Source organism: Xenopus laevis, chromosome 8L (assembly GCF_017654675.1).
Source record: "Xenopus laevis strain J_2021 chromosome 8L, Xenopus_laevis_v10.1, whole genome shotgun sequence".
NCBI lineage: Eukaryota > Metazoa > Chordata > Amphibia > Anura > Pipidae > Xenopus > Xenopus laevis.
In genome coordinates, this window is record NC_054385.1 from 131,378,072 (window position 1) to 131,405,395 (window position 27,324).

General features: G+C 42.7%; 4 protein-coding genes and 1 long non-coding RNA gene across 7 annotated transcripts in view; 4 read left to right on the top strand and 1 right to left on the bottom strand.

The window, feature by feature from the left end:
- smg5.L (SMG5 nonsense mediated mRNA decay factor L homeolog) overlaps positions 1 to 1,952 on the bottom strand; it is a 34,046-nt gene extending 32,094 nt beyond the window's left edge. The window contains exon 1 of the mRNA XM_018231679.2: positions 1,786 to 1,952. Coding sequence (XP_018087168.1) covers positions 1,786 to 1,850 — 65 coding nt within the window. The 5' untranslated portion in view covers positions 1,851 to 1,952. The remainder of the gene's footprint in view (positions 1 to 1,785) is intronic.
- On the top strand, positions 901 to 12,404 carry tmem79.L (transmembrane protein 79 L homeolog). Of its 3 annotated transcripts, none has more exons than XM_018231684.2 (5): positions 901 to 1,121; positions 5,187 to 5,274; positions 8,137 to 9,391; positions 9,723 to 9,810; positions 11,885 to 12,404. In XM_018231684.2, the coding sequence occupies exons 3-5, from the start codon at positions 8,242 to 8,244 to the stop codon at positions 12,075 to 12,077; spliced, it is 1,431 nt and encodes a 476-aa protein (XP_018087173.1). In that variant the 5' UTR covers positions 901 to 1,121; positions 5,187 to 5,274; positions 8,137 to 8,241; the 3' UTR covers positions 12,078 to 12,404. The 3 variants fall into 3 exon arrangements, with proteins under 3 accessions (XP_018087173.1, XP_018087169.1, XP_018087172.1); XM_018231680.2 differs by having other exon boundaries at positions 903 to 1,121; positions 9,723 to 9,936; XM_018231683.2 differs by having other exon boundaries at positions 903 to 1,121; positions 8,141 to 9,391; positions 9,723 to 9,936.
- A 6,929-nt stretch (positions 12,405 to 19,333) lies between these two features.
- Positions 19,334 to 20,786, top strand: LOC121397255. Its single transcript, XR_005963609.1, has 5 exons — positions 19,334 to 19,457; positions 19,548 to 19,651; positions 19,762 to 20,043; positions 20,144 to 20,219; positions 20,337 to 20,786. It is a non-coding gene; the product is annotated as an uncharacterized LOC121397255 (long non-coding RNA).
- Positions 20,787 to 21,478: 692 nt separating this feature from the next.
- Positions 21,479 to 22,141, top strand: LOC121397254 (cAMP-dependent protein kinase catalytic subunit-like). Its single transcript, XM_041573734.1, has 3 exons — positions 21,479 to 21,634; positions 21,830 to 21,892; positions 21,994 to 22,141. Exons 1-3 carry the CDS (start codon positions 21,564 to 21,566, stop codon positions 22,139 to 22,141), a joined length of 282 nt encoding a protein of 93 aa, XP_041429668.1. The 5' UTR covers positions 21,479 to 21,563.
- A 92-nt stretch (positions 22,142 to 22,233) lies between these two features.
- LOC121397253 (serine/threonine-protein kinase akt-1-like) lies at positions 22,234 to 24,214 on the top strand. The gene is made up of 5 exons (XM_041573733.1): positions 22,234 to 22,365; positions 23,006 to 23,113; positions 23,258 to 23,338; positions 23,582 to 23,851; positions 24,112 to 24,214. Exons 1-4 carry the CDS (start codon positions 22,285 to 22,287, stop codon positions 23,759 to 23,761), a joined length of 450 nt encoding a protein of 149 aa, XP_041429667.1. The 5' UTR covers positions 22,234 to 22,284; the 3' UTR covers positions 23,762 to 23,851; positions 24,112 to 24,214.
- Positions 24,215 to 27,324: the final 3,110 nt, after the last annotated feature.

Below are 27,324 nucleotides of genomic sequence, written 5' to 3' on the forward strand. Positions count from 1 at the left end.
TCAAAATCCTATTTTATCACATTCCTCAAGCAAAATTAACTTTAATTACACTGTATAAATTATTTGAATCTTGTTTCCATCAGTCTGGGAATATATAATTATAACAAGCAGGCAGGAGCCATTTTGAGGACACCGTTATTAAGACAAGTCTTGTATCATCTCAGAATCTTGTTTGTGCACCAGAATGGGGGACCTGTTGTCCATCCCCATGTCCTGGTTATACAATTAGAGGGGGAAAGTGGGGAGAGCAGCGACATGGATTTTATGTTTAATTTGAAAAGGACTTTATTATACAGATTTTTATGTCTGGGTGACAGGTCCACTTTAAGCAATCCGGTAACTAGGGTCCAAAATTACCCTAGCAACCATGCATTGATTTGAATAAGAAAAGAGAGCTTGAATAGAAGGATCAGTAATAAAAAGTAACGACAACAATACATGTGTAGCCTTACAGAGCATTTGGGTTTTTTTTTAGAAAGGAGTCAGCGACGCCCATTTGAAAGCTGCAAAGAGTCAGAAGAAAAATGCAAATAACTATAAAAAATAAACTAATTGTAGTTTAGAATTGGCCGTTCTATAACAAAATAAAGATTACCTTAAAAGTGAACCACCCCTTTATTTAATGAAGAGCGACCCCCTAATAACACTGCTCTGTGCTATTAGGGTCTCACCCTGTCAGCTCATAAGTACAGCTGCTGACGCTCATTTACTAAAGCCATATCAGCCGCACATCTGCCCTCAGATACAAAATATTCATGCCAATAACCAATAGAAAACCACATATCCCACAATGCCTTGCACAACACAGCATCTAAAGGGGCGTGTTTCAAAGACCATGTGGGTGTATTACAGGCGGCGGATGTGGGACAATAACAGTGAGTGTTACAGACTGAGGGGCAATAAGACGTGAATGGTCACCAGGAAGATCTGACCGGTTGCTATGGGCAACATCACCAGTGATGTCTGATGTTAATAGATATGCCTGGAGACTCGGGTCACTAGTAAAGAGCAAGGGCTCCAGCGATACTCACAGCAGTGAAACAATCACATCAGCACCTCATCCCATATATGGCAAGTGTCGCTGGGAGTTTTCGGTGACCCCCCAGTACCAGGGCTGCCAGGTAGGTGGTTTTCCAGCCAAATTGGGCTACTAATTTAAAGCCCAGGCGGGTTTTGAAAGTACAAACTAGCCAAGGTACACATTTGAGCTATTTGGGCTACTATTTGGGCTTCTATTTGAGCTACTATTTGGGCTTCTATTTGGGCTTCTATTTGGGCTTCTATTTGGGCTTCTATTTGGGCTTCTATTTGGGCTTCTATTTGGGCTTCTATTTGGGCTTCTATTTGGGCCTTTGGCTGGTTTGTACATTAGAAACCAGACAACGTTTTCTCTTGCCCTAATGTGCCCAGGCTGTGTCTCCCCCCCAATGCATGTTGGGTAATGTAGTTTTTGTTTGCCAAGTGACTAAGACTACAATACCCAGCATGCAATGGGGCTTCTCGTGCCCCAGTCTCCCATCAGCATTCTCGGTGACATTTCTCAATTTCATACAATTACCAGGCTTCAACCATGAGAGTCATTGTACTTCTGATTGGCCCATGACACACACACACCCCCCCAGCTCTATCTCATAAGCTGAGGCGGAACTACAACTCCCATGATCCCATCACAGACACAGCCCGGACACATGGAGCTGTAAGTGCAGCTGTTGCAACTCCAGGGCCGCAGGTTAGAAGTCCTGATAGCTCCTAGTGAATCCCTGTCACTCCCAGCCCCTCACTCACCGGTACAGCCTCTTGGTGTGCAACACCTTGGCCTCGGGCTCGCTCTCGGCGGCTCCCTGGCTCATGGTTACCGTCACCACGGACCAGCAGAATCCGCCATGTCTGTCATTCTCTAAGTCTCGCGAGAGCAGCGAGACGAGACGCGCGCGCGCACACAACGCAGAGAACAAGCGGCACCTGCAGTGGCGCGCGCGCGGGGGGACGAGTGGGCGTGGTTAAAAGTGAAATATAGGAGTGGGCGGGACGCGGCGAGGAGGCGTGTTTGGTGGCACAGGTGCGTGCTGCTGAGGTAGTCACTGTTACTGGGGAGGAGGGGAAAGCTCTATCAGGTGCCACTGGCTTGTTGGGCGGGAAATGCTGACGAAGACTGACTAGATATATATATAGTGAATAAAGTACCCCCTCTTGTAAAATATAAGGATATTATAAGTTACCAAGGAGTTTCATGACCATATAAAAACACGAGGCCGAAGGCCGAGTGTTTTTATACAGGTCATGGAACTCCGAGGTAACTTATAATATCCTCATATTTTACAACTGGGGGTACTTTATTAATTATAATACACAAATTTTAGTGAGTCATGTGACAGAAATTACATCACTACTCACCGTTTATAACTGATGACATCACTACTCACCGTTTATAAGGATATAATTTACAAGATATTCACGGCTTTTGTGTATTATAATTATATATAGTGAATAAAGAATCCCCTCTTGTAAATATAAGGATATTATAAGTTATCGAGGAGTCTCATGACCATATACAGGTTATGGAACTCAGAGGCAGGTCCGGATCTGTGGGTTCTGGCAAATGCCAGAGGGGCTGCTATAAGGTCCCATAGAAAGTCAGTATTTAGTGGGCTGGTGGGGGCTGATTGGGCCTCTGTGTACCTGAAATGCCAGGGCCTGTTTTAATTCTCAGTCCGGACCTGCTCCAAGGTGACTTCTAATATCCTCATATTTTACAACTGGGGGGACTTTATTTATTATAATACACAAGTTTCAATGAGTCATGTGACAGAAATGACACAGAACCCACCGTTTATAAGGCTATTCATGGCTCTTGTGTATTATAAGTAGTTATAATACACAAAAGCCATGAATATCCTGTAAATTATATTCTTATAAACGGTGAGTTCTGATGTCATCAGTTATAAACGGTGAGTTCTGATGTCATTTCTGTCACATGACTCGCTGAAATTTGTGTATTATAATTAGAAGTCACCTCGGAGTTCCATGACCTGTATAAAAACACTCGGCCTTCGGCCTCGTACTTTTATATGGTCATGAAACTCCTCGGTAACTTATAATATCCTTATATTTTACAAGAGGGGGTACTTCTCCCTCATTTGTGAAGCCATCAGCTCCCTCGCTTCAGAACGCCATTGGCCTCCCACGCTTGTAAACACCATCAGCTCCCTCACTTGTGAACACCATTGCCCTCCCTCGCGTGTGAAAGCCATCAGCTCCCTCACTTGTGAACACCATTGCCCTCCCTCGCTTGAGAATAAATAGTGAGTGTCTATGGCATTTTACAGCAGCCCCTCTGCTATTTGCTAGAATCCACAGATTGCCAGTCCACCCACAACACACATGGGTCTATTATAGAATATTTATTCCACATGGGGCCCCGCTGGTGCTAGGGAGCCCTCAAACTGGGTCCTACAATTATGAAATCAAGTCTCAGAGTCAGCGCTGTTTCTTAGGAAAGAGACACCTGAGGCAGCACCTGTAAAATTGCCGCCCCCCCGTCCGCTTACCTTTGCGGGGGGGAGGCAGCAACATTAGTGCGGAAAGCGCAATTACGCTCTCTCGCACTAGTAAAGCCAAATTTGGCTCTTAAAGGCACCAGGAGCAGCACCCTCTCTGTACACAAAGCACAGAGTCCCAATGCTTATCTTTATTGTGTGTACTGGGCCAGGAGATGAGTTCCTGGAGGCCAACAACCATCAGATAAATCTGGGCCTCTATGTGCGATCTCAGCCGCCCTCCAAACACCTTGCGTATCCTCTTTCTGTTGTGCTATTTACTATTCCCAGTTGGAAAGCACTTAGCTGCCCGGGGAGCCTATTGTCACCGTGCAAGGACACATAGAGAAAGATAAGGCCTATTGTGCTCTGCAAGGTCAGGGTCCTGCCAGAGGGTCTGCATGTGCCATTGTCCTGCCTCCCATTGACTTGTATATGCTGAAAAATACTGCATCAACTTTATTAGAGGGAGCTACATGTGTGCAAATTTTTTTTTATACCATGGAAGCTGCCATGCTGTTTGCTGCAAGATCCCCATATGAATCATAGCGATGCCTGTTCCTCCTTGTTTAGTTTTCTTTGCCAGTTTCCTGATTCAGGCAGCAGCTCATGGCTTGGTAGGGGGTCACAATCACAAATCTCACTGCTACCAATAGGGATCCATGGGAATTCACCCCCTAAATCCCATGTTGCAGTGACAGGCATAAAAGGGGGGCACGTACCCCTCCCCCACAGCCATACTCAATGCAGTGAATGAATGTGAAGAGGAAGAGTCCCAGTTTCCCTGTATAGATCTCCTTAATACCTGAGCCCAACCCAAACCTGGCTCTGAGTCAGGGAGTTGCTGAGTCACAAAAAAAACCAGCTTAGCCCAGCAGGGTTCATATAGGTGAATAGGTTGAGTGTATGAAAGCATTTACTATTCAGGAAATAAGTCACAGCAGAGCTTACAATCTAATACGCACGCACATTTTAGAAACTGTTTATTCCTTCCTTCCTGTTATCTAGTTCTCACTCATGAAACAATGTAGCAGAAGTCAGGTCTCCTCCAGGTCTGTTAAGGGTAAGGGCACACGTGCAGATTAGGGGACATTAGTCGCCTGGTGACAAATCTCTTCTTCGGGGCGACAGTCTCCCCGAACTGCCTTCCCCTACCTTCCCACTCGCTATAATGAAAAATCGCTGGCGGGATGGCACTCGCGGCACTTCGTTTTCTGAGGTTGACCGATGTTGCCTCGGCAAAATGAAGGGGCGCGAGTGCCATCCCGCTGGCGATTTTTCATTAAAGCCGGCGGGAAGGTAGGGGAAGGCAGTTTGGGAAATTGTCGCTGGGGAGACTAATCTCCCCGAATCTGCCCGTGTGCCCTTACCCTAATAAGTGCTTGTTTTGGTCCATGTTGATTGCAAAGCAATCCTGATGGGGTTATTATTGTTTCAATGTTATTTAGTAGCCTTAACACACACACTGCTCTGCAGTACATTATGATCCCTTATCCAGAAAGCACAAGATCCCAAGCATTCCAGATAAAGAATCCCATATCTCAGTTTAAGGCAGTTGTTGATATCTCGAGGGGCGTGGCTTAATGTGTAACAGCCAAGCCCCTCCCTCTGGTGCAGGTTTAACCTGTTTGATCTCTCTCTTTCTCAAAGCAGGTAAATACACAGGACAGAGTGGAATTGGGTCACCCCCAGCATGGACTCGGGCCCCATTAAAGAGACATAAAAACAGCAGGATCTGGTAAGTAAATATAAGGCTCGTTCTTCTACTTTGAGTGTGTTGTGTGGATCCCTGAAGGAATTCCCTGTATCACCATTTCCGTTGCTGGAGGTTACGGGGAGACGTAGGATAAACAGCAGGGCAGTCGCCTCTAGGGTCTGTACAACTCACAACTGCACTTTAGCCTCACTTTGTGGCTATTTGTCCTTCCCTTATTTATTCTTTACTGGTTGCCAAGGCTAAATGCCCTACTTGTTGTTCCATATTGTTTAAACTACAACTCCCAGAAATCCCAGCCATTCACCTGACACATTACTATACCCCCTGCCCTTTCTCTTGCCTGCCATTCTCTAGATTGGGATGTACCAGGGCCTATTTAGAAATGTAGTCCGAGCCTGAGCACCTCAAACTGCTGTGTGCTTTTATCTGATATTGAAAATTCCAGCCAGTCCCGTATGAGTAATTCCTGTTTTGTGTAGGGCTATTCTTGCTCCTCTTTCCTCTCCTTGGCCATGTTGTAATGTATTGGTTATTAGCAGTAGAATATCCAGTTTATTATCCCTGAGCGTCATTAGTACATTCCTGCCCCAATATTCATCTGTGTAACAATTCACACAGCTGCTGTCATCCCTGTTATGGTACAGCCGAAATAGTAAAGGTTTGGAATGGTTGGACACACCATATAAGGGTTCAGGACATGGAAGGCTTAGCTAGAATACAACACCCATAATTCCCTGTCAGACAAAATGTGGGGCTTCAGGCTGCTGTATATACCAGACATTTGTACTGTTACACTGTTATATTGATTCTCTCTGTGAGCAGCTAGCTATACTGGATCCCTCTGTGAGTGGCTAGCTTTACTGGCTCCCTCTCTAAATGGCTAGCTATACTGGATCCCTCTCTGAGCGGCTAGCTATACTGGCTCCCTCTCTGAGTGGCTAGTGTACTGGCTTCCTCTGTGAGTGGCTAGCTACACTGGCTCCCTCTCTGAGTGGCTAGCTACACTGGCTCCCTCTCTGAGTGGCTAGCTATACTGGCTCCCTCTGTGAGCAGCTAGCTATACTGGCTCCCTCTGTAAATGGCTAGCTATACTTGCTCCCTCTCTGAGTGGCTAGCTATACTGGCTCACTCTGTGAGCGGCTAGTTATACTGGCTCCCTCTGTGAGCGGCTAGCTATACTGGCTCCCTCTGTAAATGGCTAGCTATACTGGCTCCCTCTGTGAGCGGCTAGCTATACTGGCTCCCTCTGTGAGCGGCTAGCTATACTGGCTCCCTCTGTAGATGGCTAGCTATACTGGCTCCCTCTGTGAGTGGCTAGCTATACTGGCTCCCTCTGTGAGCGGCTAGTTATACTGGCTCCCTCTGTGAGCGGCTAGCTATACTGGCTCCCTCTGTGAGCGGCTAGTTATACTGGCCCCCTCTGTGAGCAGCTAGTTATACTGGCTCCCTCTGTGATTGGCTAGCTATACTTGCTCCCACTGTGATCGGCTAGCTTTACTGGCTCTCTGTGTGAGCGACTAGCTATACTGGCTCCCCCAAGGAAGCCATGCCCTTTAAAAGCATATCATTTTAACTGCCCAATACCAGTAACTGCTGGCTGGTTCCTATGGGTTACAGGATAAAATGTGTCCACGTTAATACATAAACCCCAGTGACTTTGTCACTTGTGTAGGCAGCAGCTAGCTAGAGAGCACTCAGCCGTGGAGCAGCCTTACTCCTGTTATTAACAGTTGGAGCTCATTCTGTAAGGAGGAGTATGGGGGTGAGGGGTAACCAAATACAGGAAGGAAGAGGGATATAAGAATAGGTCATGCCCTGAAATCAGCGGGGGGGGATAATATTTAGAAGTTCTGCTTTTTGGAATAGTATAACTATGGAACAAAACCCACATTACCAGCTACAGAATTATGCAGGAGGCATAAATGTGCCCTGAGATTGCAAAGCAGCACAGAAGTCAAGAACACTCTCCTCGAGACTAAAGGGAGACCAGCACCCTGAGGCCCATTGTTAGAAAGGATGTAGTTATATACTACTGGCTGCCAGCAGAGATGGTAGGAGTTCATGCATTAAAGATAAAAGGCTGAACATGATGCTTGTGAGTCTTTGTTTTTGAATATCTTACTATGGTGGACAATAGGTTTAAAGGGGCACTCAGGGATACTCAATGATTATGAATTTGAGAACAAGGAGTATATATAACAACTTTTCTAAGGTAACAGGAGTACTAGCACCCAAGGGGTGTGGGGAAATAAGAGGGCATTATATCACAGAAGTTTATGCCTTATTAGACAGAAGTGTTGACCTTAAGTTAAAGGAGGATTAAAGCCAAATATAAAATATAGTAGCCCTAGAGATCCCTCCTAAGGGTTAGTTCACACGAGGAGATTCGGGGAGATTTAGTCGCCTGTCGACTAATCGCCTCGTCTTCTGAGCCTCAGCGTGTCTTCCCATAGGCTATAATGAAAAGTCGCCTGCGCTAAAGCACACGCGGCAATGCGTTTTCCGTAGTCGCACCGTTCAGAAGACGAGGCGATTAGTCGCCAGTCGACAAAATCTCCCCGAATCTCCTTGTGTGAACTAACTCTAAACCACGACACAGATAACCAGTGGCAATATGCTTTACTTATCATTTATATGAGGATAAAGTTCAAACCCTTTGTCTTTGTAAAGCAGTTAATCCAGAGGTGCAACCACGCAGGGTGGAGTAGACGCCTCTTATCTGCTTTTGCATTCCTTTGCTTGTATGAATTAAAGTCAAGGGGTTCAGTCGGTAAGCGGCTCGAGTTCCTTGGATCTGCTAAGGATTTTATCCAAAAATAAATTCCTTACTACCGTTGTCTCCTGTTTCCTCTGTTAACACTGTTCTGTTTGTTTTACTGCCAGGTAGCATGGGAAGAGGCAGAACATGAGATGATGAGTTCTCCTTCTCTACCCTCAGCTTAAACCGAACAAGGAAAAAAAAAATCAAATTTTGTCTACAAAAGTCCAATGGTGTCTCCTGAAGCACCTGAGAAGCAGAGAGATGTGGACAGTGGAGTTGTAAGTGATTCTGGGGATTTACCAATTGTGGTGGCACAACCAAACATGAATGTAGATAAAGCAAGGCCTATCAAATCTGGCGGATCACATGATCATGAAGAAGATGTTAATCAGAAGCCCACTCTGAATCCACAGGACAGCTCAGAACCGAAGAAGTCAAAAAGTGTTGGGTTTTGTGAAGTAGACATCTCTACAACTCCTCTCCGAACTGGTGCTACAGAAAACCTAAGTTTTAATCGATCGTTGGACAATGGGCGTCTCAGTGAAGACATAGCCATGGATTTACCAGAGAGCAAAGATCAAAGTTCTATTATTATCAAAGGTCCTCCTTTACAATGCCAAAAGCACAGCGCCCCAACTTGTCTGTGTAAAGAGTGTGTGGAAAATTACATGAACCTTAATGAAAGTGTAGAGCCTCATGTTGCAGAGGGTGGGAAGAATGATGGGGATTTGCTGTGTGCAGACAGTTTATCAGTAGACTCCAACTTAGTTAGGAGCAGAAGTGGCTCAGAGAGGTCCAGGCGCTCAGTATTATTAGAGGAGGACGACTATGGCCATAGATATGAAGATGCACAAGTTACCCTGCCCTACCCTGATTCCGGCAAACCACCAGACCACATCACAAGACTAAGCAACGCCGGACTGTTTGAGCCCTGTGAAGACCAAGTTGAGAAGAGAGAGGCAGAAGACCTAACAGGAGAAGAGGACTGTGGGTCTCAAGCGGTCATCCCTGCCTTCTTTATTCAACATGAGAGGCTAGAAAGCTTTTCTGGAAGTAGTCACAAAAAGGTGCAGCTTGAAATGGGTGAACATTTGGACTCTGTTAAAGGAGAAGCAGGGGCAGAGCCTCTACTCCATTCTCATCGTTCAAGATCAGTAGATATGGAGTCCATGCAAGGAGGACCTCATATCTGCCAGTGTGACAAGAATTATCTCAAGGTTGTGGGCTCCTTCTTGCTCTCCCTTTTTGTGTTTCCAGCCTTTCTAGGTTTAGCTTACACATTCCTGCCCTTTGATGCCCCGTTGATGCCAGATATCACCACCAGACTTGTTTACACCTTACGGTGTGGGGCATTTGCGTCATTCCCCATCGTTCTTGGTAAGAAACAGACCCTGTTATACATAACAGCTAATAGCAGCAGTAGAAATATCCACTTGTAGAGACCACACTCGGGGGTAGTAGATTATAGTAATCTCAGTACTGCTGTAGGCTTTGTTTCACATATTGTTTCATTTCTTTCTCTCCAACCTTGTTAACTGCTGGCCAGTTGCTAGGGTTACCCATTCAAAAAACAAAAAAGACCTTTGAATCCCAGGTTAATAATATTCTCGGTTTATTTGATGACTGCTGTCTACAGAAGAAATAATTAGGTTCAATGCACACTTTTTGTGATGCTGTAGAAAACATCTTTTTCCCTGTCTTTCCCCAGGTGTAATAATCCATGGGATCTCACGGCTCTGCTCTTCTTCCTTCGACCCCTTTAAACCCAAAGTGCGGGAGGTGACCATTCACAGACGGTTTGTCAAGCAAAGCACATTCCTGTTTGTTTTGTATTTCTTTAACCTGTGCGTGCTGGTGACTTACCTGCCCCAGAACTACCTGAAGCTCATCCCTCTCCTCACCTGCCTCTTTGCACTGTCCCAGTAAGTCTGCACAGGGAATGGGCAGTTACAGGAACTGACTGTATGGGGAAATGGGGACAAGTGTAATATGTGCATATTAATGGACTATAAATAATATGGTTATGAGAGGATATTGCCCAATTCTGGGCACATGATAGTCATTTTCTTTTATTGGAACTATAATTACTTATTTACATTTTCACTTGTTTCATGCAAAACTGCAAACAAAAAAATACTTGAATGCTACTTACCCCTCTCCTTGTGTTTCAGTCTGGTATTCCACATTAGCCATATATTTCTCCTAATTTCTTCTTCATGTTAGCTTTCTGTCTGCTAATTTATACTACCCATATACTTCTCCTCATTCAGCCTCTCTATGTTCCTTGTTTCTACCCTATCCTTCTTTCTTCTCCATCAACAAACGCTCTACATCTCACATTTTTAACCCATCTATTTCTCTTCTCCTTTATTTTTCATCTCTCTTCTGTATTATCATCCTCTCTACATCAAATGTTTCTGCCCATCCATCTCTCTTCTCCATCATCAGCCTCTCTACATCCCATGTTTCTGCCCCATCCATCCCACTTCTCCATCATCAGCCTCTCTATATCAAATGTTTCTGCCCCATCCATCTCTCTTCTCCATCATCACCCTCTCTACATATAAAGTTTCTACCCCAAAGGCATTTTTTCTATATGCTTTTACCCCAGCCATCTCTCTTCTCCTTCATCAGCCTCTCTACATTCAATGTTTCTACCCCATTCATCTCTCTTCTCCATTGGCAGCCTCCCTACATCTCACATTTTACACTATCCATCTCTCATCTCCATCATCAGCCTCTCTATGTACAAATTTTCTACATAACCCCCTCTCTTCTCCACCATCAGCCCCACTATATCCCATGTTTCTAACCCACCCACCTCTCTTCTCCATTATCAGCCTCTCTATATCCCAGTTTACTATACCATCCATCTCTCTTCTCCTTCATCAGCCTCTCTGCATCCAAAGTTTCTACAGCATCTATCTCTCTTCTCCATCATCACTCCCTGTACACATTATGTTTCTCCTCATGTTCCTCCTCATGTTCATGTAATTATTCTGCCTGTCATCTTACCCATGTCATCTCTCTTCTCCATCATCATTCCTAGTACATTCCAAGTTTCTCTTTGTATTCCTGTAATACTTCTAGCATTTTCACCACATACTTTTCTTTTTATACTCTTTCCTTGCAGTCCTGTTATCCTTTGGTCTACCATCTCCTTCATTGGTCTCTCTACCTTATGTTTCACCCTATGTTTCTGTAATCCTTCATCATTTTCCCTTTTCTTCAGCAGTTTTCTTTTAACCCATATTTCTAATGTACTTCATCTTTCTTCATCCATCTTCTGCTTCCTCATATGTCTATGTTCCATGTTTTCCTTGGATTCCTTTAATCCTTTTTTCTTACCTTCCTTCACTGATCTCTCTTCCCCTTCATCAGTCCTTCTACCCCTTATGTTTTTCCACAATTTCCTTCTCTATCAGGCCCAGTGTCCCATGTTTTTCCATGTGTTCCTTTAATCCTTCTGTCTTCATCTTCCTTCACTGACTTCCGTTTACCTTCATCAGGCTTTCTACCCATTATGCTTCTCCTTATATTTATTTAATCTTTCTATCATGTTCCTCTTCTGTTGGTCCCTATGTGCCCTATGTATCGCCACAACTTGACACCTCATAATTGCCAGTTCATGGGGCAACATGATATTTTCATTACTTTAAAACACTGCCATTTTACTGTTCCTTTAATTTACCAATGGTTCCATCCCACTTGCATTAGAAGAACTGTACCTCTCCCTCCTACACCTCCTGCTTCTATCTTCCCTTAACACCAATCAATTGAAGCTCCATTCTGCCCTCTGAGTTTCTAGCAGACTGGAAATGCCTATGATTCACCAACAATTGAGATCTTTTCTTTTGTATCTCTTACCAGGCTGATATACTGGCTGTCCTTTGCGGTTGGCCGATCATTCCGTGGATTTGGCTACGGCCTTGCCTTCCTACCTATGGTGTTCATGCTGGCTTGTAACCTCTGCTTCATGTTTCTTGTGGATCCGGAGAGGATGATTTATTTGGGCTTACCTCATAAGGAGGACTCCAAGTCAAAAGCAGACACTTGGGGCTGAAGGTCTGGGGCCCTCAGAGGGAACTGAACTGAAACAAAAATGGAGGAGCAGTCTCATCTCACCACTCCAGCTCTTTATTTCCCTTAGAAACATAGGACCTAAGGGAGGGCTTCAGGTGCACTCATGGATGTCTCTTACTCTGCTCTCTCTCTCTCTCTGAACCAATGTTACACACCTTAACAGAACTTTCCTTTTATTTTTAAACCTGTTTTTTTGATTAGTTATTTAATTAATAGCGTGATAGAGTATGTACCAGACTAACAAAAGTAAGTGGGCATTGACCTAAAAATAGACTGAGCTGTTTGGGGTCCATTAACGAAAATACACTGATCATGGAGGCTGGATCAGGTAACATGGAAAGGGCTAAAAAAGAACAAATACTAACATTTTTTTCTTAGCTGGGGGGAGGGTAGACTCAATGATTTTTTGTGGGTTATGTGGCTTCCCACTTCTACTGCCTGGAACCTTTTTATTTGCATGGAAGGACCTATTAAAGTGGGGCATTTCTTCATGCAGCCTCTGCCCATTTACGTGAGCTCCATTAAGTACCTCCTAGTACTTACCTAGTACAGAGCCCTGTTTTTCTGCTGTTGCGCTGCTCTTACTGATATACATTACAATGACAAGCTCCTTCCATCTCCCTCATTTGAGCTCAAGCTTCTTGTCCTGACTGACAATGGGAAAGAGAGCAGCAAACAGAGATTTAGAGCTCTGCACCAGGTTAGGTACTCGGGGCAGTTCCATTTGACAGCAAAGAGGCCTGTGTTTTATCCCAAGTGGAAATAAACCTTTAAAATAAGTGAATGTAAAATTGATAAGGGGGGTATTCTAAGCACTTATGCAATGCACATTCATTATTTATTTATTTTTAATTCCAAGATATTAAGGGATACATGTACTGTTAATATGAATGAATTTTGTTACAACAGCGCCACCTGCTGGTCAGTTTCCCACCAGTCTGACCACCAAGTAGTCAAGGAAGTTGTCAGGAGAAATAAAGAGGCTGCTCTGATGTTCTTCTGCTTAGGAATAAAATTATAAACCTTTCTCACATCTTTCCTAAGCAGAAGAACATCAACCTCTTTATTTCTCCTGACAACTTCCTTGACTACTTGCTGGTCAGACTGGTGGGAAACTGACCAGCAGGTGGCGCTGTTGTAACAAAATTCATTCATATTAACAGTACATGTATCCCTTAATATCTTGGAATTAAAAAAAAAAATGAATGTAAATGACAAAAGTACTTAGAATACCCCTCTCGTCAATTTTACATTCACTTATTTTAAAGGTTTACTTATACTTCAAATGGTGAAGAGTTCAATGACAGACCAATAGTTTCTGTTATATGACATCATGATATGGGCAAAATGAACAATTTTAGTTGTCTTATTACTTGTCCCCACAACTTCTTACACTTTAGTCTTGTTAATTATTCAAAGGATATTTATAGTGATGGTTTGTTGTTGTCCAAACTGCCATGTTGTGTTCAAAAAGAGCAACAGTTAAATATTTATACTCAAATAAACAGAAAATCAGTAGAGTTTTGACGCCAGCTTCCTGGTTTATTGAGTTCATGTTGATACACATCAGAATGCTGGAAATTCTGCTGCTTGGTCAAAACTTTCACTCAGGACCAAGTTCTGCCCTCCTTTCTGACCATGGGGAGGAGAGCAGTCCAGCAGCAGGAAGACAAGGTCTTGAGTTGACCTAAAACAAATCTGAGCCCACAAAATGACAAAATCACAGCAAGTCAGCCTCATTTACTAACAGTTTACTAACAGGAAAAGTGAATTGAGTTATAAATGCCAAACAAGCAGCTCTTTACTGAGATGCACATGTCTGTACAGAGGCAGTTTGGGACAGATCCCACCTGCCTCACACCTGAAGCCTTCCTCCTACTGCAACACAAAGTAATTACTGTCCCAGGTAATCAGGGGTAGGAACTAATTGGCAGTTATTGCAACAGGGTGGAACATTAGGGAAGAAGACACTGCATGCTGAGACACCTTCAGCTTAAAGGGGAAATCCAGACAAATGTTTTTTTATTTACGTAACTTTACGCAACTATTTATATTAATATATTATTTATATTGATATATTATGTGCCATCAACTGCCAGCATTACTCCCAGCATTACCCCCAGAGATAGCAAAGGAGAATACAAGGCCTGTCTGGTCTTCTCACCTCAGCTGGGCAGGTACTCACCACTTACTTGTCTGATGGGCTGGGAAACAAAATATATCCCTAATTACAAGGGAGGCTCCCATAATAATTAACTTAGTATCGCAATGGTGTGTATAACGATGCTGCAATTGCCTGACTGACTGACTGCCTGTACAATGAGATGTATCATCTCTTTCATAAAGAATATCTCTCTGAATCTGTTAAAAAAACATCCCACTTCCACACTACTCAACCATAGACAATTATCCCCACTGCTACTATATCCACCATCTCTCCCTACAATACCTGCTATCCCACAGTCACACTCCCTTTCCAGAGACTATTATCCACTGTTACTATAGGCACCATCTCTCCCTACTATACCTGCTATCCCACAGTCACACTCCCTTCCCAGAGACTATTATCCACTGTTACTATAGGCACCATCTCTCCCTACTATACCTGCTATCCCACAGTCACACTCCCTTCCCAGAGACTATTATCCACTGTTACTATAGGCACCATCTCTCCCTACTATACCTGCTATCCCACAGTCACACTCCCTTCCCAGAGACTATTATCCACTGTTACTATAGGCACCATCTCTCCCTACTATACCTGCTATCCCACAGTCACACTCCCTTCCCAGAGACTATTATCCACTGTTACTATAGGCACCATCTCTCCCTACTATACCTGCTATCCCACAGTCACACTCCCTTCCCAGAGACTATTATCCACTGTTACTATAGACACCATCTCTCCCTACTATACCTGCTATCCCACAGTCACACTCCCTTCCCAGAGACTATTATCCACTGTTACTATAGGCACCATCTCTCCCTACTATACCTGCTATCCCACAGTCACACTCCCTTCCCAGAGACTATTATCCACTGTTACTATAGACACCATCTCTCCCTACTATACCTGCTATCCCACAGTCACACTCCCTTCCCAGAGACTATTATCCACTGTTACTATAGGCACCATCTCTCCCTACTATACCTGCTATCCCACAGTCACACTCCCTTCCCAGAGACTATTATCCACTGTTACTATAGACACCATCTCTCCCTACTATACCTGCTATCCCACAGTCACACTCCCTTCCCAGAGACTATTATCCACTGTTACTATAGGCACCATCTCTCCCTACTATACCTGCTATCCCACAGTCACACTCCCTTCCCAGAGACTATTATCCCACTGTTACTATAGCCCCCCCCAACAGTGTCAGTGGACAAACAGAGGCACATGCAGAGATACACTGTCACCTACTATCAGAGTTGTTGTACAGCCCCTTTCCCCTCTTGTGCCTGAGCTCAGTCTCCCTCTGGCAGGGGCTTCTCAAGTTCCCTCTGGGCTGATGTGAGGCTCATCCTGTCCCCAAACAGATCATAACAGAGCTGGGATGGGGCCTTTTGGCTGATCAGACCGAAGCCAGGCTCCATGCTGATCCCCTCCTGCTCCCTGTGTTGGTAAAAAAACAAAATCCAAGATGGCCGTGCGCTCCACAGCAGAACACACGGCCCTTCACAAGAAGCATGAGCGGCGGCGGCAGCAGGGAGGCAAAGTGGGCAGTGGGGCCCTTCAGGACTCGTGCCCCCCAGCACAGGAACAGAGAGGAGTGGGAGGGGCAGAGCCACAGTGGGAGATCGGATAGAGGAGCGGTCCTAGAGCCTCCGGATTCATTAAAAAGATGTTTCTAATTTGGATTATAGCTCAGACACTCACTAGCTGCTGTGTCACTTCCTGCTGCACTGAATAGCTGGTTGCTAGGTAACAGCTTACAGCACATACACACAGGCTCTGTGCTTGATCTCTTACAGGGATACGTGCAATGGTTTTGTACGGATTCCCTACATAAATAAATAGTAAAATAATAAAAATCAGGATTATGACCCTGACTGATGGGTGGAATTATAAAAGATTTCTTTGAAAAAGAAGCGAGTGCAGCATAAAAACAAGAAGTGACATGGGCCAAGTGCCTTACTAGTGCTGCATGAGCCACCACACACTGGCCAATTTCCATACCTTGGCTCACTACTCCCAGGGCATGGGGCAACCTTGGGCTTTCATGCTACCCGCCCTTTGGCCAGAGGATCAAGATAGTCTGTTTTATATGGAGGCAGTGTCGGACTGGCCCCGGGATACCAGGGAAACTCCCAGTGAGCCCAGGTGTCAGTGGCCCCTCATGGCCATTCCCTATATCTATGAGAACAAAGAGGATAAATAGATGGAATAATAGATTATAGTATGTAAAGAAAAGAGACTAAGAGAATAGAGGTTGAGAAAGGAAAGCAAGAATAATAATTCAGGGGTGGCCCTGAATAAAGGGCCCCTGGTATAAAGTTTTTGGGTGGGGCCCCTGATAAAAGTTTTTTTGGTGGGGCCACTGTTATAAGGTTTTTGGTGGGGCCCCTGTTATAAGGTTTTTGTTGGGGCCCCTGGTATAAAGTTTTTGGTGGGGCCCCTGGTCTAAGGTTTTTGGAGGGGCTCTGGTGTCCCAGTGTGACACTGTATGGAGGAGCAGCCTGATTCCCTTCCTAAGTACATCAGACATCACCTCTGCCCATTGATGCCACAGTAACTTGTTGACATTTCATTCCATGTCAGGAGGAGCGGTGGGAGAGATAATGAGACTTTTGAGTTTGATCCCTAAGAAGTTTACATTTTTATTTTGTGTGTAACACTGGAATCAGACACAAGTGCAGTTTGTATGAGAGGCGTGAGCACTCGAGTGTGTGTGTCAGTTATACAAACTCTGTCAGTTAGAGAAGCTACTAGAGAAGGTTTGGCACCACTGGTACCCGGATACAGTCTATTGATAAAGGGAGATGCCACACACTGAAGCTAGGGAGGCCCCATTTATCCCCAAGCCCCATTTATTTATCCATAATTATATGTGTCTGTGTCACACAATATAAGTGCATCACTGGTCAAACACACCTCGATATCCCATAGACACTGTGTTACAATAATTACAAATACACTTCTGTGGCCTGTGTGTGTGTTTACTTCCTTATTTCCATTGGGAGTTCCTTATACAACAATAACAGTGCATCTCAGCTCATTGTTACTAAACTGGATGAAATCTGCTTACAAATATATTGTATACACACGTTTAGACTATGTGCTTAACATGAACTATCGCAAAAATGAAAATTTAATATAAGCTTCCTCATACTGAAATAAGAAACTTTCTAAATACAATTAATTAAATATTCTGCACTATTTCTGAAAAATTCAAGTTTATGTTCACAATTCCTCTCTCAGCATCTGTTTCTCTTCAGTCTCTCTTCATGCAGCAGTTGGGTGTCAGATATTCACTGACCGTTAGATCCAGTATATCTTATAGGGGGGCTCCTTTTGCCTAGAAGATGTATTAGAGGTCACTCTATTAAACTCACCAGACATCATGTCTCTCTACATGCAGGATTTGTGCAAAAGGCAGTTATTTTGTTAGATGTTGTTTGTACTGGAATCAGTTATTTGAGTGAGTCCTAATTCATCTGCTAGGAAAGGAGCCCCCCTATAAAATATATTGGATCCAAATGTCAATGACTATCTGGTGAAGCTTATATTAAATTTTAATTTCCACAATAGTTCCCCTTTAATGGACAGAGGCATCAGGCTGCTTCCTGCAGGTGGATCATGTGATGACATGGTGATGTCACAATGCCCCAAGAGCAGATAATGACACTGATCATGTGATGAAACAGTGATGTCACAATACCCCAAGAGCAGATAATGACACTGATCATGTGATGAAACAGTGATGTCACAAAGCCCCAAGAGCAGATAATAATACTGATCATGTGATCAAACCATGATGTCACAATGCTCCAAGAGCAGATAATAGCACTGAACATGTGATCAAACCATGATGTCACAATGCCCTAAGATCAGTATGTAAGCGCATTAACAGGTGTTGTGCCACAGGAGAGTTGTTCAGCTACGGTGCAGAAGTGTTTGCTGCTGCTCGTATCTGAATAACAAAACTCTATTTAAACAACACCAACCAATCGATACAAATATCTGTAAGTACAGACATATAAGAAAAAATGCGTTTTTTGTTTTTTTATGTTTGCAGCAAAGCATTTTAACTGCTCTATGTGCTTCTAATTTACCTGATGACTCGTTAGCTGGAGGCAGATATCAATGCTCTGTATTGCTCAAGCTTTTTGACTTTCTATTGCCTTCCTTTTAAACAATTAGCTTAAAATGACCGATTTTTACCTAAATGTAGACATTTTCCCACATTGATTCTAATATTTTATAATTCTTATCTTTGCACAGGATTAACAATGTTTCGAAGGATATATAAAGCTGTTCGCAATGTTTTCAAATGTAAGACGAAGGTAAGTCTGCTCTTACTGATATAAAGGGAACCAAATAAACTGTTATATTCTCAGCCTTCTGGGTTTCAGTTCTTATTTAAATGAAGGCAATCGGGACCTTTGCTATATGTTTAATGGAAACGTGTTCTCAGGAACGACTCCAGGGTAACATACACATTATTCTGTTGTTGGGAGGTACAAACTAAGAGCCACATGTTTTAACATGTAAGTCTCTGCCACCCTTCTTATTTTAGTTATAAGTTGGTTATTTCTATGACTTTCATTGGCTTTGCCTTTGTTCTGTGCCTTTCCTCATCACTTTTATGTTATTAGTAGCACCCAATGAGATGACACAGGCTACTGAGTGTATAACCCACTAGGGCAGTGCAAGTAAATGCATTTACACAAGTGTCTCTATGGGTTGGACTTCCCACTCTCTGATGTTTTTAAATGATTGGATCCCTTCCTAATTCCTAGTCTGAGCCAAATCTTAATACTAATTAAACCCATGTCTCAAACAGGCACCTGTTAGGTTGGGAACCAAATTCCTTATTCCTCTTTTCAGACCTACACTCTGACCTTTGGCAAGATCCAATCTATGGCCTCCCTCCCCATCTCTTCCATACAACACTTACTATGCACACATCAATACAATCCCTGCTATGTTACAATATAGACACCAAGGTGTTGTGCTGTTACCAAATAGCTCAGTGGTACTTACCTGCAGCCATGTTGCCTTTACAGGATGCAGAAGTCAGACCTAAAGAGAAGAAGAAGGAAAAGAAGACTTTGTTTAGGAAGATATTCAAGTCTGATAAGGAGATTAAAACAGAAGTGAAAGAGACACCGATGAGACAAGATGAGATTCTTCCAGGTACATTATTTCAGCTGTTCGCTCTATTTATCCTGAGTCACCGCATGGTTTCATATCGGGGTTATTCATTCATTTTCTTTGACTTAACAGAGTGTCCTAAACCAGAACCTGAGCTGAAGGAACCAAATTGGCCAAAGGAGCTTCTTATAGACTCCGATACTGATTCTGATTGTGTTTCAGGGGTCTCTTGGAGCGTAAGTGCATTTTACTCACTGGATACAAAGACTTTAATATCAATCTAAAATATGTGAAAATATCATAATGTATTATTATTTTTGCCACAACATTTTTATTATCATTACAGGAATCTATAGGCAGTTTGCTTGACCTCGCTGGGAATACTTGGTTATCCGATGAAGAAGAAGTCAAAGCATCACCAGGTACAGTATTTAACACTGACTTATAACCATTTCTGTGTTTAGGACTGTTTGCTGACAAGATATGTAGTCAGTAATACAATATCCATGTTTGCAGGAGGATTATCTAACATTTTTTTGGTCTTTTAGAAGATCCCGTGTCAGAAACGACGGAAACAGACAGGACAGAAAGAAAAGAGAGCTCAGACAACCTCGTTCATACTTTCAGAGTAAGTCCAGCCATAATAATGACTACCTTTATGCCAGTTTCTGATCTTTCACCTTTCCTTCCAAACCATATTTCATACTTATGAACGTTATCTTTTCCAGGATTCCAGAGAGACTTCACTTGAAGTGATAGACTTGAGCTCTGGATTTTCAGAAGAAGCTGGAATTGAATCACCAGGTACAGTATTTATAATGTATCTAAACCAAGTGTCTGTTTTATGGCCCTCTGAGGACAATATCTCTAGTTGCCCCCCCCCATGTGTGGATCATAGAACATTTCTTTTGTGCTTTGCAGAATGTCCAGTATCAACGACGCCAGAAGAAATTGTCTCGGCTATGTCCGTAGGTGCTGGAAATATCCTGCCTTTGCAGGAGGTTCATTCAATAGAAACTTCAGACACCTTGAAAGATGAACCAAGTGCGGGTGTAATGAATATTACATTTGTCCGAGAAGCCAAGGAACCTGCAGTTTGTCCCAAGCCACAAATCTCTGAGAAACACCCTAGAATTTTATTTGGAAGACGTTCTCTGCCAGACTTGAATTACATGAATATGCAGAAATGGAGTTCTGAGATGAGCGGGGTATCTTGTGTTTTATCTTCCAATGTAAGTATATGCCCCTTAGTCTCAGGTCTTCCTGTAACCATAGAACTGATAGAGATTTTCAACTCATTGGGACTCATTTATCAACACTGGGCAAAATTGCCCATGGGAAGCCAGCTGCAGGTAGAACAGTGAAAGCAGCAATGTGATTGGTTGCCATGGGTTATTGCCCATGGGCAAATTTGCCCGGTGTTGATAAATGACCCCCACTGTGCTTCTTAAGAGAATACATAGGAATATATAAACCACTACATGGATTGAGCAGTCTAAATATTAATGGTCTTATTTTCTTCTTGAAGGAGTCAGACTTGCAAGTTGGACAGATACATCAGGATCCCCCTGAAATGGCTCAAATACTGTAAGTTAATGTGGAATGCATCAGTACAAATAAAATAAGAGCACCCGTTGCCTTTACCAGGTTTGATATTCTTATTTATTCTTCTCTAGTGACCAGCAGAGCCCTAGTGTTCCTGTTAAGGACTACAAGAAGTGTAAATGGCTTGGCAGTGGGAGTTTTGGAAATGTAAGTACCTGCCCGGCCCCAGTGATATTCACCTATTTATAAAAGAATTCATGGGGAGTAAAGGAATTTTTGCTGTTCCAGGTATTTCTTGCAAAGCACGTAGGAACGGGGACAATGGTCGCAGTGAAAGCCATAAGGAAGGACAATGTTTATGAAGGAAACATGATGTCATGGTCAGTAAGCATAACAGAAACCATATTCCTATTAATACCATCCCACCTTCTCTCTCATTAGTGAAGCCGCTTTTGCTCTTTTGTTTTCTGACTGCTTTTGGTGCTGTTATTTTTCAGCCTGAAAACAGAGATATCCACTCTAGGACTGGCGCAGAAGGAGAAGACCCCTTTCCTAGTCTGGTTATTCTCAGCTTTCCAGACAAAGCATCACGTGCTTATAGCTATGGAATTTGCTAGTGGAGGCACCTTGGCATCACATGTGAGAGCTGGCCTACTTCCACTGGAAAGAAGTAGGTAAGTATCACTAGACTTTTATAGTTTTGCTGGATCACCAAAACCAGGCCATAGATATCGGGATAGATGGAGGCAGTTCTTTCCATTATTGTTATTATGGTTGATTCAAATAGCAGGGAATAGGTTTGTTCCCCTTCTTCTGGCCCGTGACCCACACCCTTGTTTCTCGATACTGATGTGAGTTTATCTCTGCAGATTTTACGGCGCCTGCATTGTACTCGGGGTGCAGTTCTTGCACAACAACAACATCATCCACCGGTAAGCACTAAAGACTCGTAGATTTGGGATCAGAAAGAATTATTATAATTACAATGATCTCTCTATATTAAATTAACTATATATATATATTCTTATTGCAGAGATTTGAAGCCAGAAAATATCCTGATTGATGGAACTGGATATGCCAAACTGGCAGATTTTGGAATCAGCAAAGCAGGTAAGATTTCCCGGTCCAGTTATATTTGCCCTCTGACTCTTCAGCCAATATTGATAAGTGATAATCACTGATCAATACAATACATTTAGCCATTAGCCAGATCAACTGTGATGTTTCCCGTCTAATCGAATTCCTCTTTGCTTGTGTTCCAGTGCATCATCCCAATGAAAAAATAAGGGGCCGTGCCGGAACTCGGTGCTTCCTAGCTCCAGAAATGCACATGAATAATGTCTATGACAGATGTGCGGACTGGTGGGCTGTAGGCGTGACCATGTTCGAAATGCTGGTTGGAAAGGTAGAAATCTGTCATGTATAGGGATCATTTAAAGAACACTGGAGATGTCCTCAAAGAAGAGTCACATCAAACTGGCTCTTGTATTGCTGACTAGAAGCGGAAATTAGACTGAGGGCAGTCTTAAGTGGAGAAAGGGGGTAATTAGGGATATCACCTGTTCAAGTTTTGACCTGGACAGCTCCATTTTCCCAAGGGCTGCCCTGGTCAAAACTGCCTACCTGGTTTTCCAAATTAAGAAAACCAGGCAGGATTTCCCTATATCAGCACAGCATCGCCCCTGCAACACCATCGCTCCACCCTCCAGGCGACAATACCCCACCCCCGATGGCACAACCAATCTCCCCATGACATCACCTCCTGCCCCCCCTCATTTGGGAAGGGAAACAGGGAAAGGTGGCAACTCTAGGGGTGATATATCTAGGGGTTAAGAGAATGAGGCTCATGGATTAATGAGCCCTCCAAGATGTTTACTGCACACATTACTGATAATATTGTAACTGATACACTATAGTCACATCTGTTAGAAGCTTTACAGGGCTGAGTTTACTATAGGGCCAAATTAAAACGTATTATAGCATATATCAAGTCTAATGCTACTATGGTTTTGAGTTCCTAAACATGTCCCTGTCTATTTTCACAGTTGCCATTTAACGGAATAACCAATGAGGACTTAATAGAAGAGATTATCAAAGCATGCCCAGTATATCCACCAGACTTGGATATGGCAGCCAAAACACTGTTACAGGGAGTAAGTATTCAGAGTAATATCTATAGAAATAAATCTACGGTTTGGTTATAGGAAGATATGCGCCAAACTTTAACAGTTAATATACTTGTTTTAATAACTGCTGAACTCACCTATCCCATGTATCTCTTCTTCTTCTTTGTGTAGCTCTTGACTAAAAATGTTTTATTCCGCCTTGGAGGAAACGTATACCACATGAAAACGATACAGCAGCAATGTTTCTTTAAGGTATGTTCCTGTAGACGTCTTGCAGGGCACGTATATGGGCATCAGTGTAAATTCTATTGGCCATAATACAAATGCTTGGTTCCACACCAACCTATTATAATCACCAGTTACAGGAGCCTTAGGGCCTCATATTATGATTATACGATGCCCTTAGGTTTATTCGCATGGGAATGATCTTATAGTAGGGGATTGATAATGTACAACTAATAATAAAGTGATTTATTTCTTCCTCCTGTTCTGCAGACCATAGACTGGGAGGCTCTTGCCAAGAAGCAAGTAGAGGCCCCGTTCATTCCCAAGCCCAGTCTGGAATTTTTCACAGCAGAAGAAGAATTGGTTTTAACATCGACGTACAGTAAAGAGCTGCCCATTTCAGAGGAAATCCAAGGCCAATTTCAGGAATTATTTAAGCCTGCAAAGTAAAGATGAGAAATGAAGAGACCCAAACAAAAGGCTTCACTAAACAATCAAGCCGTGGATAAAAAGGAGAACCATGGGACTGTAAAACTTATGGTAAGTGATTATTATGTGACCTGTCTGGTTGTATTAGAAGATATCAATATTTAGATTAGTTCCTATTGTATAAGCTCTCCGGCTGTAGCATTATCTAGAGGAGAGAGGGCTAAGGATAATTACTATAGGGCACTTACCTGCCAGCAATATCATTGCCTAGGGAAGTCTAGGGGATCAGATAAGTTACAGGGGGATGAGGTTGGGGCACAGGGGACATCATTATCATACTTCCTAATTGTAATTCCTTTCCCTTTGTGTAGAAAGCAGCCAAGATCCAATGTTACTTCCAGGAACTGAACTGCAGTCCTGCTCCAACTTCTACCGTTGAGGAACACTAAAACATCAGAACTACCAGGGCAGCCATTGGGGGTGGGTTAGGGGGTGAGTAGGGGCCCCAGTCTTTGCTGGGGCCCTGAAAACAAAAAACTGTGCCCCAGGAATTTCCTGGGCCCCAGTTGGTTCCCAATGGTTGCCCTGCCCACAGTCACCAATGAACCTATCTGAAAAGAATTTAGAGGATCCCTGCAACTTATTTATTTATATATATATATATATATATATATATATATATATATATATATATATATATATATATATATATATATTTGTTTATGTGTATATATTTGTAGTGTTTATTATTATTTACATGTTCACATAGTAAATAAAAATCTATGTTTCTACTGGTACAATTGTCTAGTGGTTCTTTCAATGTGCCATGAGTTTTTATCACCATGAACTATAAGACCTGATTGGACAGAGATGTAACTAAATAGGGGGTGGGGTAAAAGGAGGGAAGGGAGTGTGTAAGATTTCGCCCCTAAATAATCATATATTTCATTCTTTTCCAGTTTTGGGGATGGTATTGTTGAGTAGCGTTGAAGTTTCTCCATCTCTATTCTCCACCATAATTTGTTGGTATCTGTTGCATTGTTGGGGGTAACCCTTTCCACTTTTTAGCTATCAGACATCAGCAAATATGTATGTGCGTCTTATTTATATGTGAATTCATTCTTAGGCAGATGGACCAGCACAATGTTGTATTTCAATATGGATCATTTGTATTGATTCATCATTGTGCGTCCAACATTTCGGCCTTTATCATTAGGGCCTTTATCAAAGATAAAAGTGCTAGCGATTGTGTTACATATTAAATACCCTCATTTCCCCTCCGAAAGGCGCCAAAATGACATCATCACAAACTAATCCCAACAATGAGGTCATGCTTCCATGCAATAACGTGAGAAAAAAGTTTTTTTTCTCTTGCCACTAGTTGTTGCTGCTTCTAAGTGAATTAAGTCCCTATAAATGTAAGTTCACCCCCATACTCCTGTAAACCCCAAGCTTTGGAGTTAAGAAATGCTGTGCACTGGGCTTCAGATATTTAGTGACAAGTGGTCAGAAGGGCTTAAACTTTCTTTGAAATGTCTCCCTCTCAAATTTAGACATCTTTAGCGAGAGATTCCTTAGTGGCCACAATCGCCCAATGTTTCATTACACATTGCATAACAAATATTGTGTTTGCGCCCATATTGCACAACATAGTAGATATCCTGACCAGTAGCAACATGTTTGGTAGCCCCCATCTCTCTTCTTGCTCCAGCGAAACCCCCTTATGATCAAGTGTGAGGGCCCAATCCTTAGTGTCCGATGTCGTTTCCAGTGTCGACTGGGGGGTCTTGGCCCACCAAGACAGCCACATCAGTGGCCTGCTCACCCTCTGGGCCCCCAACCATCCCTCTGCCACCCGCATGGGCCCGAACCCTCCTCCACCCTGACCCTCCCTCCACCAACCTCATGGGCCCTGACCCTCTCTCCACCACCCAGATGTGCCCCCACCACAAATCCCCCCGAGCGCTGAGCCCTCTGTCCCCCAATGAAATATGAATAGGAGAGGCCTGAATAGAAAGATGAGTAATATGAGGAGACATATATATATATATAAATATTGCAACACAACAGTAAGAGACAAATGAACTATGAGAGTTGCCACCTTTTGGCCTGGTTAAATCCAGGCAGGGGACAGGCCGTGACCGTAGGCGGAGGGTGATTTTTTTTGCTTGGGGAGGCTATGCATGCAGAGGCAAAATATAAGACACACCCACTATTAATTGACAAAAGGTTTTGAAGCTGCACAGTCCTGTATTCATTAAATATTTTATATTTTACTAGTGTATGTTCGTCTGGTGAGTAACAAAAGGCCTTTCTCACCGAGAAAAAAAAGTGACCTGGGTGTAAAATCCCTGGTCCAACACTTCAACGTAAAACACAATGTGAAACCACTAATGGGAAAAACACTCACCCGACGTCTCAAGTGGTCTGGGTGCATCGCCCCGAACCCGTAGCAAAGGGTGTGTGTAATTTCAGGTATGAAAATTGCTGATCTGCTTCATACCTGAAATTACACCCACTATTAAACCCAACTCATTTTTACTGTTTATTTTCACAAGGTTTTAAAGAGCACCATAGCATCAGGGACAGCATTTTTTGCAAGACTTAGAACTTAGAACAATAGTTGATTAAGATTATATTGCAGTAGACCAATACTTGGCCGGTTGTTATGCATTGGTTAATAAGCAAACTTTGCACCAGTTACTACATTTCCAACATGACTACTGAAAGGTATAAAGTAAAGTAACCATGTAGTGGACATGGAGTATGTTTTAGTATCACTCACTGCCAGGAAGACATGTATACTGTCAATGTAATTTCTATCACAATATACCAAGACAGAAATGGTTAATGACGTCATCATCATATGATTTGAAAAGGGTAGTGGGTTCTACACGTCAAGAACAATACAGTAAGCAGCAGCTGTGTCTACTTGTAGCCCAAGCACATCCACTGGAACCTCAAGCACATTATACAGGGAAAAGTAAGTGCTAAGTACACTATTGTACACTGCTATGCACTGGGATCAGTGAATACTGTCACTACAAGCACATTTTACTATGAGTAGGTACTGGCACTTCTAGTAAATGACATGAAATGAGAGGCAGTGGGCATTGGTACCCCAATCAGATTTATAACGGGACGTAGAGGGCCATGTCACCCACATTATATCATTGCACATTATATATTATATTATATATATGTCACCCCACATTAAATCATTGCACATTATATATTATATTATATATGTCACCCCACATTAAATCATTGCACATTATATATTATATTGTATATATGTCACCCACATTATATCATTGCACATTATATATTATATTATATATATGTCACCCCACATTAAATCATTGCACATTATATATTATATTATATATGTCACCCCACATTAAATCATTGCACATTATATATTATATTGTATATATGTCACCCCACATTATATCATTGCACATTATATATTATATTATATATATGTCACCCCACATTATATCATTGCACATTATATATTATATTATATATATGTCACCCCACATTATATCATTGCACATTATATATTATATTGTATATATGTC